Source organism: Coregonus clupeaformis, chromosome 2, assembly GCF_020615455.1.
Source record: "Coregonus clupeaformis isolate EN_2021a chromosome 2, ASM2061545v1, whole genome shotgun sequence".
In the NCBI taxonomy this organism is placed as follows: domain Eukaryota; kingdom Metazoa; phylum Chordata; class Actinopteri; order Salmoniformes; family Salmonidae; genus Coregonus; species Coregonus clupeaformis.
The window spans coordinates 8,604,528-8,618,424 of NC_059193.1; the positions used below are offsets into that span (position 1 = coordinate 8,604,528).

Below are 13,897 nucleotides of genomic sequence, written 5' to 3' on the forward strand. Positions count from 1 at the left end.
AACCATTGCTATGAACGCCAAGAAGACAACCTGAAGCATATATCTATCATGGTCTATCCCGCTGTGCTGGAACAGATCTACTATTCACAGGGATCCTCTCAGGATATTGTGCCCTGCTGAACGCGTAGAAATTCCTGACCGGAAGTCACTGTGTTTTGTTTGAAGAAGCTGATTGGATAAGGCCGGGCGACGCATGCTCAGCATGACAGGCACTCAGGAGGAGCTAGCTAGCTAGAAGACCGGACACTGTAGGAGCCAGCAATGTCTTTCATAAGCTCACAATTATGAATTATGATTAAATACAATTTTCGTGCATTCTTCATAAAATATTTGGAAAGGAAATCTATGTGGACGTACTGTACTGGAGTTAGTATGTGTCTCGCTCGTGAAGTGGTCTTTGTTTACATATTTGCTAGCTAGCATATAGCTCGTTTTTTATCTAGCCTCTTTAAATGTCATTAGCTACCACTTTAATTCAAGTATACTCAGGGGTGTCACTGTTAGCTACATTGCTTCTGGTTTGTTTTGACATTTGTGCTAACTTGCCTACTACCGTTACTATTCGTGGTTTCTCTCCCAGCGCTTCAGGTAAAAGGATGGACCACGCACAACGAGACAAGTTGTCAGAGCTCGTGGAAGAGTTGACCACATCTGGGGAACCACAACTAAATCCAAATAAACTGAAGGAAGTGAAAAAGATATGCAAGTATGACGTTTTTTCCTATAGCTAATTTACTTATTCCGGCTTCAGCTTTACATACAAATGAGTACAATTTAATTCTGTCAAACACAACTTCTCCTCTGACAGAGTTTCCAACGACTACATTGAGCACTTCTACCACCTGGTCATGACGCAGCTGGCCAAGGAGCATGCCGAGATTCGCCTGTCAGCCTTCCAGATGGTCAGTGAGCTCTTCACCCGCTCACACCACTTCAGGGTCCTGCTGGTGGACAACTTCCAGGAGTTTCTGGACCTGACAGTGGAGACGGACTCAGATGAGCCTCTGCCACCACCCAAAGAGGTGGCCCGAAAGCTGAAGACCGTTGCCATCAAAACCGTGCAGGAATGGCAGGCCACTTACGGAGAGGCCTATAAGAAACTGGCCTTGGGCTACCACTTTCTCAAGCAGGTTAAAAAGGTAAGAAGGATGATTACCCTATTAGATCATTTCAAAGGTCACAGTAAAATAAGTAAATGAAGTGCTGTTGTGCAATAATCTTGTTTGTTTGTGTTCCTTTCAGGTGGATTTTCATGATGTTCAGGCCAGAACACTAGCTGAAAGGAAACGAGAGGAGGAGAGACAGAAACGACTGGAGAGGATTTATAAAGACAAAGTTGAAAAGGCCACCAAGGAAATGGAAGGTGCACACCTTATATATTATTACTATTGTTTTTATTTATTATCAATATAATAATTATATTGATAATATATATTTTTTAAATATTGTATCACTTCTTACATACACTGGGGGTTCAGGCTTTTCATGCAATGAGTGTAGCTAATGTATAACTTTTCTATGTGTTGTTGCTTCTTCTCAGATGCCTCAGAAGAGATTGAAGAGTGCCTAACAGAGATAAACAACTGCATGAAGTTGCTTCTGCCTGCAGAGTTTGACCTCAGTGACCTAGATACCACAACTCCAGCCAATAATTCAACCGCTTCTGTCTCTTCTGTACCTAATGAGAAGGCTAGCACCTCCAGTGACCTAGACCAACAGCCCTGTTGTAGTAAAGACCTGGAGGTCGAGAGGGAAACCAATAATCCAGAGACAAGTACAGCAACGAAAACCAATGACGAGAAGGAGGAAGAGAATTCTAGTGAAGAAGAGAGTGATATGGAAGAGGTTCTGGATGAAGATGCATTCATACGCAACACAGGACTCATATCTCACAAATACAGCCTGGACCTGAACCTGTCCACAGGTGGGTAGTCACTCACACAGGACAATTACACCTATAGGAACACACATAACCTTTAACCTCTCCACAGGTGGGTAGTCATTCACACAGGACAGTTACACCTATAGGAACCCACATAACGTTTAACCTAATTCTCGAAAGAGTTCTAATCAACATTTCCAAAAGACCACACTGAATAAGACGTGCTGTTTTTAAAAATGTGCCAGACAGGGAAGGACTGTCACCTTTCAGTAGTTTCCCTCAATCCCCACAGATTTAAAGTTAAAGGAGACAGAGGAGAATGAAGCAGTGGTGAACACCATGAAGGAACTGCACAAACTGCTCAGCACTAAACACCTGCCTGTCGTCCAGTCCTGGGTTCAGGTAGGGCTTCATTAGGATCCAGTAGAACCATTCAAATTCAACTGATGTCACTGTTAGTGTAGACTAACAGTGAAATGCTTACTTACGAATCCTTTTCCAACAATGCAGAGTTGTTCGCAGTTCTTGAGGCGTCACTACAGACCCGGGTTTGATCCCGGGCTGTGTCGCAGCCAGCCGCGAGCGGGAGGGTTAGGGGAGGGTTTGGCCGGCCGGGATGTCCTTGTCCCATCGTTCTCTAGCGACTCCTGTGGCGGGCCGGGCGCATGTGCGCTGACACGGTCGCCAGTTGGACAGTGTTTCCTCCGGCACATTGGTACCAGGTCATAAAATGGCTATATACAGGAAGTACCAGGTAATAACATTGCTATATACAGGGAATACTGGGTAATAACATGGCTATATACAGGGAGTACAGGGTAGTAACATGGCTATATACAGGGAGTACCAGGTAATAACATGGCTATATACAGGAAGTACCAGGTAATAACATGGCTATATACAGGGAGTACCAGTACCTAGTCGATGTGCAGGGGTACGAGGTAATTGAGGTAGCTATGTACATATAGGTAGGGATAAATTGACTAGGCAACAGGATAGATAATATACAGTAACATCAGCCTATATGGTGAATGTGTGTGTGTGGCATCAGTATGCATGTGTGTGCATGTTATGTGTGTGTGGGCATATGTAGTGTGTGTGTTGGGGTGTAAGTATGTTTGAGTGTGTGGGTAGAGACTAGTGTGTGTGTATGTGTTGGGGTGTCAGTGTAAGTATGTGTGGGTCCTGTTGGTTCCAGACTTGGTGCACTGGTACCGCTTGCTGTGCGGTAGCAGAGAGAACAGTCTATGGCTTGGGTGGCTGGAGTCTTTGAGAACTTTTTGGCCCTTCTTCTGACACTGCCCGATATAGAGGTCCTGGATGGCAGGGAGCTCTGCCTCTGTGATGTACTGGGCTGTTCTCACTGCCCTCTGTAGTGCCTTGCATTAGCCTTGAAGTTGCCGTACCAAGCAGTGATGCAGCCAGTCAAGATGTTCTCAATCATCAAACATGGATAAACCAAAATAATGGTCCTTTAGGACCTGTCTACATGCTCCAGGTCTGCTTGATGATAATGTTGGTTACTTTCTCCTAAGGTTTTCACCAAGGCAGGTGTGCCAGAACCGCTCCTCAGACGTGCCATAGACTTGAAGTCGTCGCTGGATAGAGCTCTGCAGAACCATGGAGACCTGCACATTGACTACAAGGCCAGGAATCGCAGAGTGGTGAGTACAATTAAAACATTATTTAGCAAGAAGGGCAGGTGTCGACAAACATAATAATTTGCAAGACATCCAGATCCCCGTCCTATTTTTCTTTGCTTGCATTCGTCCTTTTTACTGTCCAGTGGTTGATGTGACTTCTCAGCCTGGTTGCAAGTATATATCTTTACCAGCAGAGGGCACTATTTCACAACATATTACCCACGGAGAGGAAGAGGTTTGCCACTTGCCATATAATAATGAGTAGAGGGGTTGACAACTATCATTACGGTACTGTGTTGGACGTATTCAGTGAGCTGATCATTTAGAAAACATCAGTGTGAGGATATCTGAGTGTGGTCTGTATAATCCATAGGTAAAATCATTTTTTAAATATATTGCACTAATGCAGTATGCATCAATTGCTGTGTTTTTAATACAGACATCTTTATCCTCTTCACTTTTACATATTTATGTTCAGATCTTCTCTGAAAACGGTGAAATCCCACATGTTGTTGTTGTTACAGATTTTCTCATTGAACAAAGTGAGCCTTGGCCTCAATACCATTAACACCTCAAGGCAAAAATGTTCAGCACTTCTGTAATGTATTTTATTTTAAATTGTTTCAGGGCCTGGAAGTGGAAGAACCACAGTAGTTGTAATGAAAAATGTAATAGTTGGACATTTGTGCGAGGTATGATAGTGGTGTTGAAATGTAACGCATCAGGCTGAGATTAGCACAGCGAGAGAGGATGGAGAGGCATGCTTTAGGTATTAATAGACAGAACCACTTCTCTCCCTCTCTGGAATACTACGCATATATAGCAGTTATGAGACTCATCATTATGACACCTGATATCCCTTTTTAACTGGGCAGGGAGAGCGAGAGAGCGCTGCGTTTGAGGGAACGCTGGGAAGTGGTAGTGACAGAGCGTCGTAATGCTACCTGTAAAGGTTTATCACTGTCAGCCAACATTTTCAATACCGTGTGATAAAGCAAGAACTTAAGTCCTTTATCATAATTAGTTTTTCCTTTTTACCCTTAAAAGCATTCCATTACTGTATTCGCTTTATCGGGGCTCTGACAAGGATGTGATTGCTTTTTCGACTCAATAAACCCGTGCTGATTGGGAGTAAAATTGAGAAATCCAAAAAGGTAAAGATGGTAGTTTAGCTGCTTCTCACTCCATTGACATAAAAACATAGACGTGAAGTCAAGGAACAAAGTAATTACCAAAACAACTCAACCCTTAATAGCTTGTAGTTAGTATATTTGTATGGCTTCAGCTTGCAGGCCTACACTACATTCTGCCTCCTCTCAGTTGCATAACATTCGCAGATACATTTACAGTGCCTTGCAAAATGATTCATCCCCCTTGGCGTTTTTCCTATTTTGTTGCATTACAACCTGTAATTTAAATTGATTTTTATTTGGATTTCATGTAATGGACATACACAAAATAGTCCAAATTGGTGAAGTGAAATGAAAAAAATTCAAAACAATAGATAACGAAAAAGTGGTGCGTGCATATGTATTCACCCCCTTTGCTATGAAGCCCCTAAATAAGATCTGGTGCAACCAATTACCTTCAGAAGTCACATAATTAGTTAAATAAAGTCCACCTGTGTGCAATCTAAGTGTCACATGATCTGTCACATGATCTCAGTATATATACACCTGTTCTGAAAGGCCCCAGAGTCTGCAACACCACTAAGCAAGCGGCACCATGAAGACCAAGGAGCTCTCCAAACAGGTCAGGGACAAAGTTGTGGAGAAGTACAGATCAGGGTTGGGTTATAAAAAAATATCTGAAACTTTGAACATCCCACGGAGCACCATTAAATCCATTATTAAAAAATGGAAAGAATATGGCACCACAACAAACCTGCCAAGAGAGGGCCGCCCACCAAAACTCACAGCCCAGGCAAGGAGGGCATTAATCAGAGTGGCAACAAAGAGACCAAAGATAACCCTGAAGGAGCTGCAAAGCTCCACAGCGGAGATTGGAGTATCTGTCCATAGGACCACTTTAAGCCGTACACTCCACAGAGCTGGGCTTTACGGAAGAGTGGCCAGAAAAAAGCCATTGCTTAAAGAAAAAAATAAGCAAACCCATTTGGTGTTCGACAAAAGGCATGTGGGAGACTCCCCAAACATATGGAAGAAGGTACTCTGGTCAGATGAGATTAAAATTGAGCTTTTTGGCCATCAAGGAAAACGCTATGTCTGGCACAAACCCAACCCCTCTCATCACCCCGAGAACACCATCCCCACAGTGAAGCATGGTGGTGGCAGCATCATGCTGTGGGGATGTTTTTCATTGGCAGGGACTGGGAAACTGGTCAGAATTTAAGGAATGATGGATGGCACTAAATACAGGGAAATTCTTGAGGGAAACCTGTTTGTCTTCCAGAGATTTGAGACTGGGACGGAGGTTCACCTTCCAGCAAGACGACGACCCTAAGCATACTGCTAAAGCAACACTCAAGTGGTTTAAGGGGAAACATTTAAATGTCCAGACCTCAATCCAATTGAGAATCTGTGGTATGACTTAAAGATTGCTGTACACCAGCAGAACCCATCCAACTTGAAGGAGCGGGAGCAGTTTTGCCTTGAAGAGTGGGAAAAAATCCCAGTGGCTAGATGTGCCAAGCTTACAGAGACATACCCCAAGAGACTTGCAGCTGTAATTGCTGCAAAAGGTGGCTCTACAAAGTATTGACTTTGGGGGGGTGAATAGTTATGCACGCTCAAGTTTTCTGTTTTTTGTGTTATTTCTTGTTTGTTTCACAATAAAACATATTTTGCATCTTCAAAGTGGTAGGCATGTTGTGTAAATCAAATGATGCAAACCCACAAAAATCCATTTTAATTCCAGGTTGTAAGGCAACAAAATAGGAAAAATGCCAAGGGGGGTGAATACTTTCGCAAGCCACTGTATGAGATCCAATCATGGATTTGGATAATTGATGTTACGTTTTAATTCTATGTTGCGTTAATTCTCTATGGGGCTTCAGTGAGCACAACAGAAAGCAAAGTATGCTTGTTTTAAACGTATCCATGAAAACTGCTTTAATTAAAATGTACCTTTGACATCAATTTGATATTTGATTGAGGGATCCATGCTCCATGTAGGACCCACTTTTCCCTCCTAGTCCTATTGTAAATGATAGGGCCAAACCTTAACCCACATCCAGACTGAGTGCCTGCTGTACTGCAGTATCCCTCTTCCTCCAGCAGTACCCCTCCTCTCTCTCCCTGCCGAGCTCCCTCTCTCTGTTTGCTGGCAGTGGCACCCATTTCATAAATGGAAGAGGTGGATGTGTCTGACAGCAGCACTCTGCAGCTGGCTGGATCTCATTTAAGCACCTTTAATTATTTGTCACTGAGGTTTATGGTAAAGAAGGGAGTATTTGTAAAGCAGGCACCTTTTCACCCCCCCCCCCACCACCACCACACACACACACACATTGAACATGCAGCATGGGAGGAATATTGCGTTGTTTACCCAGATAAGGCATCTTATCAGGACGAGGAGGAAGAGCAGTAATTGATGTCTTTCTGTTTTTCACATTGGGAAACTGGAGATAAACAGAGAGAGTCTTTTCCCCCTGCCTGTTCTGTTCTTCATCCTCACCTGATCAGGCCGTGTGTACAATATCTACAGACTGACTGGTATTAATGTTAGGACCACTCTACACTCTGTCTGGGAGCTAACGGAGAGGCTTGGCAGGCCTAGTCTATCTTCACCCTCTGCACTCCTGATCCACACTGACCATTGATCTGTACAGGGTTCAGTCAAGCACATGATCACTCATTTGAGATCAGTAAGCAGGATAACTGTTGTTACATCCCCGAATGTCATTATCTTTATGATGTTCAGAGACTGGGCCAATTTAATGTGAACCACTTTCAGCATGCATTTATCTAGACATAGTTCAAATATATTCATCAGATGGGCTAAGTAATAGTCTCATCATCCTATGATTGCGCCCGTGTCACGCCGCTGGTTGGCCCACTCTGCCTCTTCCAGCCGTTCAGGATAAAGACATTGGGGAAGCTGACAGTGTCGTTTGGAGGATGGAGACATATATAACTTCATCTGTCAGGTGACCTGGCTGTCCTCTCCAGGATGGGGTCCCGGGGGAGGCCCCTGAGGGGCCCTCATTAGTGTATCCCCCAGACACCCAGTGGGGTAGTAGTTCTGGGATATGGACCATTACAATTGGCTGGTACCTATCTCCACGTCCCCAAAGCATCCCTCAGTCTCCCTTCTGTTTGTCTTCATGTCAGATCCTCTCCCTCCCATTGAATCTTATTTACCCAATGGGCCTTTTCTCACTTCATTACTTTTTGACAGAGACTCTTTTTTATTAAACGCTGCAGCTAGAAAGTACCACAAGGTATTTGGACATGGCTCTTGACCACAGAACCAATCGAATAGTAGCTAGGCTATATATGCATGGTGGAAATACTCATTAACATCAATCACTATGTGACTGGAAATGCTTTCCAAGACCAAAGCACATTTTGCGTTAGGCTACATTTTCTTATGTAAAGAAAGTAAATGCATTTAAATGATTCTTGCATTAAAGCCTTCACAATCTTCACAGAACACATTCTCCCTCCACAGTAATGTATAATGTAATATACTGCTCTATGCTGAAGAAATGGTCTGTCTGTCTGTCTGTGTGTTTCTGAGACTGAATGCTGTCTTACAGCCAGAAGGGCCAGCCTGGCAGTGAGGGGCATTATATTGTCTGCAGAGAGAATGGAGGACAACTTAAAGGGTTTTTCACCTCCAGTCTTGAGTCCTCCTCCTCCTCCTTCGACCGACCGACTCGCAGCGCTTAATTCCATTCCCCTGACCGGCCGTTCCCTTGGCCCAGCCGCCCATACACCTGAGTTATTGGTTTGCTGTAATAATTACCTTCCAGTGAGAGTGGATATTAGCATATAAATAGCAGATGCACAAAGGACCATCACAGCTGAGTACATAACATTTTTGGTTTATAAGATTGAATGGGTTTTTAAATGCATAGCCATCAAACTTGCCAAAAGACAAATTAAGTTGAGTTGAGTTGTCTGACGTTGCCTCCTAAGATATATATTTTTTAAAGGATAACAGACTTACTTAAGGAGTACGCTGGAGCGGGCGCTTCCCAAGGCACAAAATAATTGAGATTGCTTACGCAGTTAATTAGACCATAGAAAATATATTGTAGGGCACAGAGAGCACTTTAGCCCTCTGAAGGGTGTTTTTTCCCAGTAAATGGTGAATATTTAACCAGAACCTCACCTACACCTTTCACGGAGGGAAGGGACAGAGGTTTGGACATGGCCAATCCATAGAGTTCATCCTGGATGTTTCAAAGCCAAGTAGCGCTGGGAAAGAATGGATAATATTCTTATTTAATGCGCCTGCTTCTGTCTATAAAATGTATCATGGACACCTTTGCGGAATTTTAATTTGCCTAATTAGGTAAAGGTGTATAATTTGATATCTTTCTGAATGAAAAAACCCCCACATTTTCCTGATTGAATGACATACAATTATTGTCTCTGATATACAAAGGAATAAAGAAGTAACAAATAGCACTGCAGTAGTAGCCTAAAGCTGCTGTTTTTGCTATGTAGACCGTTCAGGGGAATATATCCGTATAGTTAACTTAAAATAACAATTTTTATTTTGGGGAACTTTCCTGGAGTATTTTATAAGAGGGAGAAAATGTGATTTTCTTTATACATTGTACAGGATAGGAAAAAGGTCTGTTTAAATGCAAAGGAGGGGATAGGGGATAAAGGCCATGTTTTAGATAGGCTTGTGTCAGCGAAATGTTTCTATATAAAATATCCTCTCCTCCCCATACACACCCCTGTATAAGAGTTACAGCGCTGCCATCTCAAGATTGCAGTCCTGATTTTATCACTGCAGAATTAAAACTAAAAGAATGTCTGTCGACCAGGAATTTCTAGTGGGCTGGTAATATTTTTCCATGGGGTTTTAATCTATCAATGGAGAAATAACTGCTTTGGATTAAAGAAGACAACTGGTATAAACAAAATAGCAATCTCCTTTTCCACAATTGCTAGCAACTGGGAATGAAAGACTGTACCTGGGCCTGGAGTAATGTAGAACGTTTGTGTTGCGATGTGGATTGCACTTCCTCTCCCTAAGTTTGGGGGTGGAATCCGTTAAGTTAGAATAGAGTTGTTAAAGCGATCATTTCTATGGCAAACATTAGGTTGGGGGATTTGGCCATCTCATACCTTACCATTGTGGTAACAATTTACTTGACACCCAGTGTCATGACACGTTATAACACGGTCATAACCATGTCATAACAGCTGACATAACCTGTCATAATATGGTATTAAAACTGTCATGACTCATATATTTACACCTGTTGTGACATATATTGCGTTATTTTATGGCTGGTTATGACACCTACATAAGAGTGTCAAACCCACATTTATTCAAATGAGTTTTTTCCCTGTCAATAAGTTTATTTTCGTTTGAAAGTATGTTTCTTAAATCCTTTGTTGTTGTAATGAATTATTTACAGTCATGTTTTTTTCATCATATTTTAAATCACTTACAGAAAATACACTTTATGACACTGTAATGAAGCATTATGACCATCCTGTGTCACTTTACTTGGACTAAGAAAATACACTTTATGACACTGTCATGAAGCATTATGACCATCCTGTGTCACTTTACTTGGACTAAGAAAATACACTTTATGACACTGTCATGAAGCATTATGACCATCCGGTGTCACTTAACTTGGACTAAGAAAATACACTTTATGACACTGTCAAGAAGCATTATGACCATCCGGTGTCACTTTACTTGGACTAAGAAAATACACTTTATGACACTGTCAAGAAGCATTATGACCATCCTGTGTCACTTTACTTGGACTAAGAAAATACACTTTATGACACTGTCAAGAAGCATTATGACCATCCGGTGTCACTTTACTTGGACTAAGAAAATACACTTTATGACACTGTCAAGAAGCATTATGACCATCCGGTGTCACTTTACTTGGACTAAGAAAATACACTTTATGACACTGTCAAGAAGCATTATGACCATCCGGTGTCACTTTACTTGGACTAAGAAAATACACTTTATGACACTGTCAAGAAGCATTATGACCATCCGGTGTCACTTTACTTGGACTAAGAAAATACACTTTATGACACTGTCAAGAAGCATTATGACCATCCGGTGTCACTTTACTTGGACTAAGAAAATACACTTTATGACACTGTCAAGAAGCATTATGACCATCCGGTGTCACTTTACTTGGACTAAGAAAATACACTTTATGACACTGTCAAGAAGCATTATGACCATCCGGTGTCACTTTACTTGGACTAAGAAAATACACTTTATGACACTGTCAAGAAGCATTATGACCATCCGGTGTCACTTTACTTGGACTAAGAAAATACACTTTATGACACTGTCAAGAAGCATTATGACCATCCGGTGTCACTTTACTTGGACTAAGAAAATACACTTTATGACACTGTCAAGAAGCATTATGACCATCATAATCATATAAGCCAGATAGGCCTATCACGTACAGGCCCTTATATCAGTCATCAGTCAAAAAGAGGGTGTCTTGTCTTGCTCCTGAAATCTGCTCCTGCATTCATCCCAGTCATCAGCAACAGAGCATTGGGTAGGTGCATGTCTGACATCAATGTGTGCACAATGACAATGTTAATTTAATATGGTCAATTTCAGAAAATGTTATATAACATAAACATACTGTTGACAGGTAGGCTATGATGTAATGGAATGTTTTGCCTTGTGTGGTAGGTTTTGTGGGTTTTTACACTCTTATGTAGGTGTCATAGCCAGCCATAAAATAACGCAATAAGTCACAGCAGGTTTAAATATGTCATGACAGTGTTATGACCATATTATAACAGATTATGACAAGTTATGTCAGCTGTTATGACATATTACGACATGGTTATGACCACGTCATAACGTGTCGTGACACTGGGTGTCAAGTAAATTGTTACCACAATGGTAAGGTATGAGAGCCAAATCCCCCAACCTAATGTTTGCCATAGAAATGATCACTTTAACAACTCTATTTTAACTTAATGGAATCCACCCCCAAACTCAGGGAAAGGGAGAGGAAGTGCAATCCACATCGCAACACAAACTAAAGTGTTACCAAAACCATTATTATATTAGAAACCGTTATTATATTCTATGAAATAGAGGAAAATATCTTTCCTTTCTTCAAGTATCAAAACCATACTGCTCTTCTGCTTTCTTTCTCTCTCTCTCTTTCACTCTCTTTCTCAATTCAATTTCAATTTAAGGGCTTTATTGGCATGGGAAACATATGTTTACATTGCCAAAGCAAGTGAAGTAGATAGTAAACAAAATAGAAATAAACAATAAAAAAATGTAAGTAAACATTACACTCACAAAAGTTCCAAAAGAATAAAGACATTTCAAATGTAATTATGTCTATATGCAGTGTTCTAATGATGTGCAAATAGTTAAAGTACAAAAGTGAAAATAAATAAACATAAATATAGGTTGTATTTATAATGGTGTTTGTTCTTCACTGGTTGCCCTTTGCTTGTGGCAACAGGTCACAAATCTTGCGGCTGTGATGGCACACTGTGGTATTTCACCCAATAGATATGGGAGTTTATCCAAATTTGATTTGTTTTCTAATTCTTTGTGGGTCTGTGTAATCTGAGGGAAATATGTGTCTCTAATATGGTCATACATTTAGCAGGAGGTTAGGAAGTGCAGCTCAGTTTCCACCTCAATTTGTGGGCAGTGTGCACATAGCCTGTCTTCTGTTGAGAGCTAGGTCTGCCTTAGGCGGCCTTTCTCAATAGCAAGGCTATGCTCACGGAGTCTGTATGTACATAGTCAAAGATTTCCTTAATTTTGGGTCAGTCACAGTGGTCAGGTATTCTGCCACTTTGTACTCTGTTTAGGGCGAAATAGCGTTCTAGTTTGCTCTGTTTTTTTGTAAATTCTTTCCAATGTGTTAAGTAATTATCTTTTTGTTTTCTCATGATTTGGTTGGGTCTAATTGTGTTGCTGTCCTGGATATCTCTCTCTCTCTCTCTCTCTCTCTCTCTCTCTCCGCTCTCTCTCTCTCTCTCTCTCTCTCTCTCTCTCTCTCTCGGATAGCCATAATTATGAGTTAGTTAGAATTTAATCTGATATTGATGTAATATTATGGGACAATTAAATTGGTCTTCGTGTCTCATAAGTGCAGGTGTCTGTTGTATTAAGTGCAGGGCAAAGGATGAGCCACTTATTTACCACCATCTAGCCGGCTTCTATGAGCAGCATGTACATTACTGTGTCTCCTCTCTGAGCAGCATGTACATTACTGTGTCTCCTCTCTGAGCAGCATGTACATTACTGTGGCTCCTCTGGTCAGCATGTACATTACTGTGTCTCCTCTCTGGTCAGCATGTACATTACTGTGTCTCCTCTCTGAGCAGCATGTACATTACTGTGTCTCCTCTCTGAGCAGCATGTACATTACTGTGGCTCCTCTCTGAGCAGCATGTACATTACTGTGGCTCCTCTCTGAGCAGCATGTACATTACTGTGGCTCCTCTCTGAGCAGCATGTACATTACTGTGGCTCCTCTCTGAGCAGCATGTACATTACTGTGGCTCCTCTCTGAGCAGCATGTACATTACTGTGGCTCCTCTCTGGTCAGCATGTACATTACTGTGGCTCCTCTCTGAGCAGCATGTACATTACTGTGGCTCCTCTCTGAGCAGCATGTACATTACTGTGGCTCCTCTCTGAGCAGCGTGTGCGTTACTGCGGCTCATCTCCCTGCTGAAAGCGATGACTGGGAGTAATTTAGACCTCATCCAAAGACAGTTTAGACCCTAATCTTCCATAGTCAACACCGCTCACAGGCGGTGATGAAAAATAAAATAAGGGGGAATAAGAGAAATAAAAAGCAAGCTTTGATCTACCTGTACTACCTGACATAAAGGTAATCATGAAAGCAATTAAGCTGAATAAATGGAACGGCGTGCGTGGAAACAGTAGCTCATACGTGGCGTGCCCTAGACCAAGCAAGGACATGAGCGTTATGGATAATGTTTTATGAAAATGACCCCTATATTTAAATGGCATTCTGTTATGTAGCGCAGGGAATGGTTAACTACCCTTTTGAGTAAATTAAAAGGCATAAATTGTGTTTAGCGCCGATGCGGGCTTCGCTTCATCCCCCAGGCAGAGCAGGACAGAACAGCCTCCCTTAGAGAGGGGAGGAAGAGGAGAGAAAAAAAGCCTTGGGTTGCTTTTCATAAATTCCCCTGCTCGGATTCTATACCCAAAA

At 41.9% G+C, this 13,897-nt stretch overlaps 1 protein-coding gene across 3 annotated transcripts in view; it reads left to right on the forward strand.

Moving 5' to 3' along the window:
• uvssa (UV-stimulated scaffold protein A) overlaps positions 1 to 13,897 on the forward strand; it is a 27,527-nt gene continuing 13,630 nt past the window's right edge. The window contains exons 1-7 of one of the 3 annotated variants that reach the window (XM_041903519.2): positions 1 to 248; positions 581 to 706; positions 809 to 1,139; positions 1,243 to 1,363; positions 1,541 to 1,924; positions 2,175 to 2,284; positions 3,418 to 3,546. In XM_041903519.2, the coding sequence (XP_041759453.1) occupies positions 597 to 706; positions 809 to 1,139; positions 1,243 to 1,363; positions 1,541 to 1,924; positions 2,175 to 2,284; positions 3,418 to 3,546 (1,185 nt within the window). In that variant the 5' untranslated portion in view covers positions 1 to 248; positions 581 to 596. Of the gene's footprint in view, positions 371 to 580; positions 707 to 808; positions 1,140 to 1,242; positions 1,364 to 1,540; positions 1,925 to 2,174; positions 2,285 to 3,417; positions 3,547 to 13,897 lie in introns of all 3 variants that reach the window. The other 2 variants (XM_041903502.2, XM_041903511.2) reach the window with 2 other exon arrangements.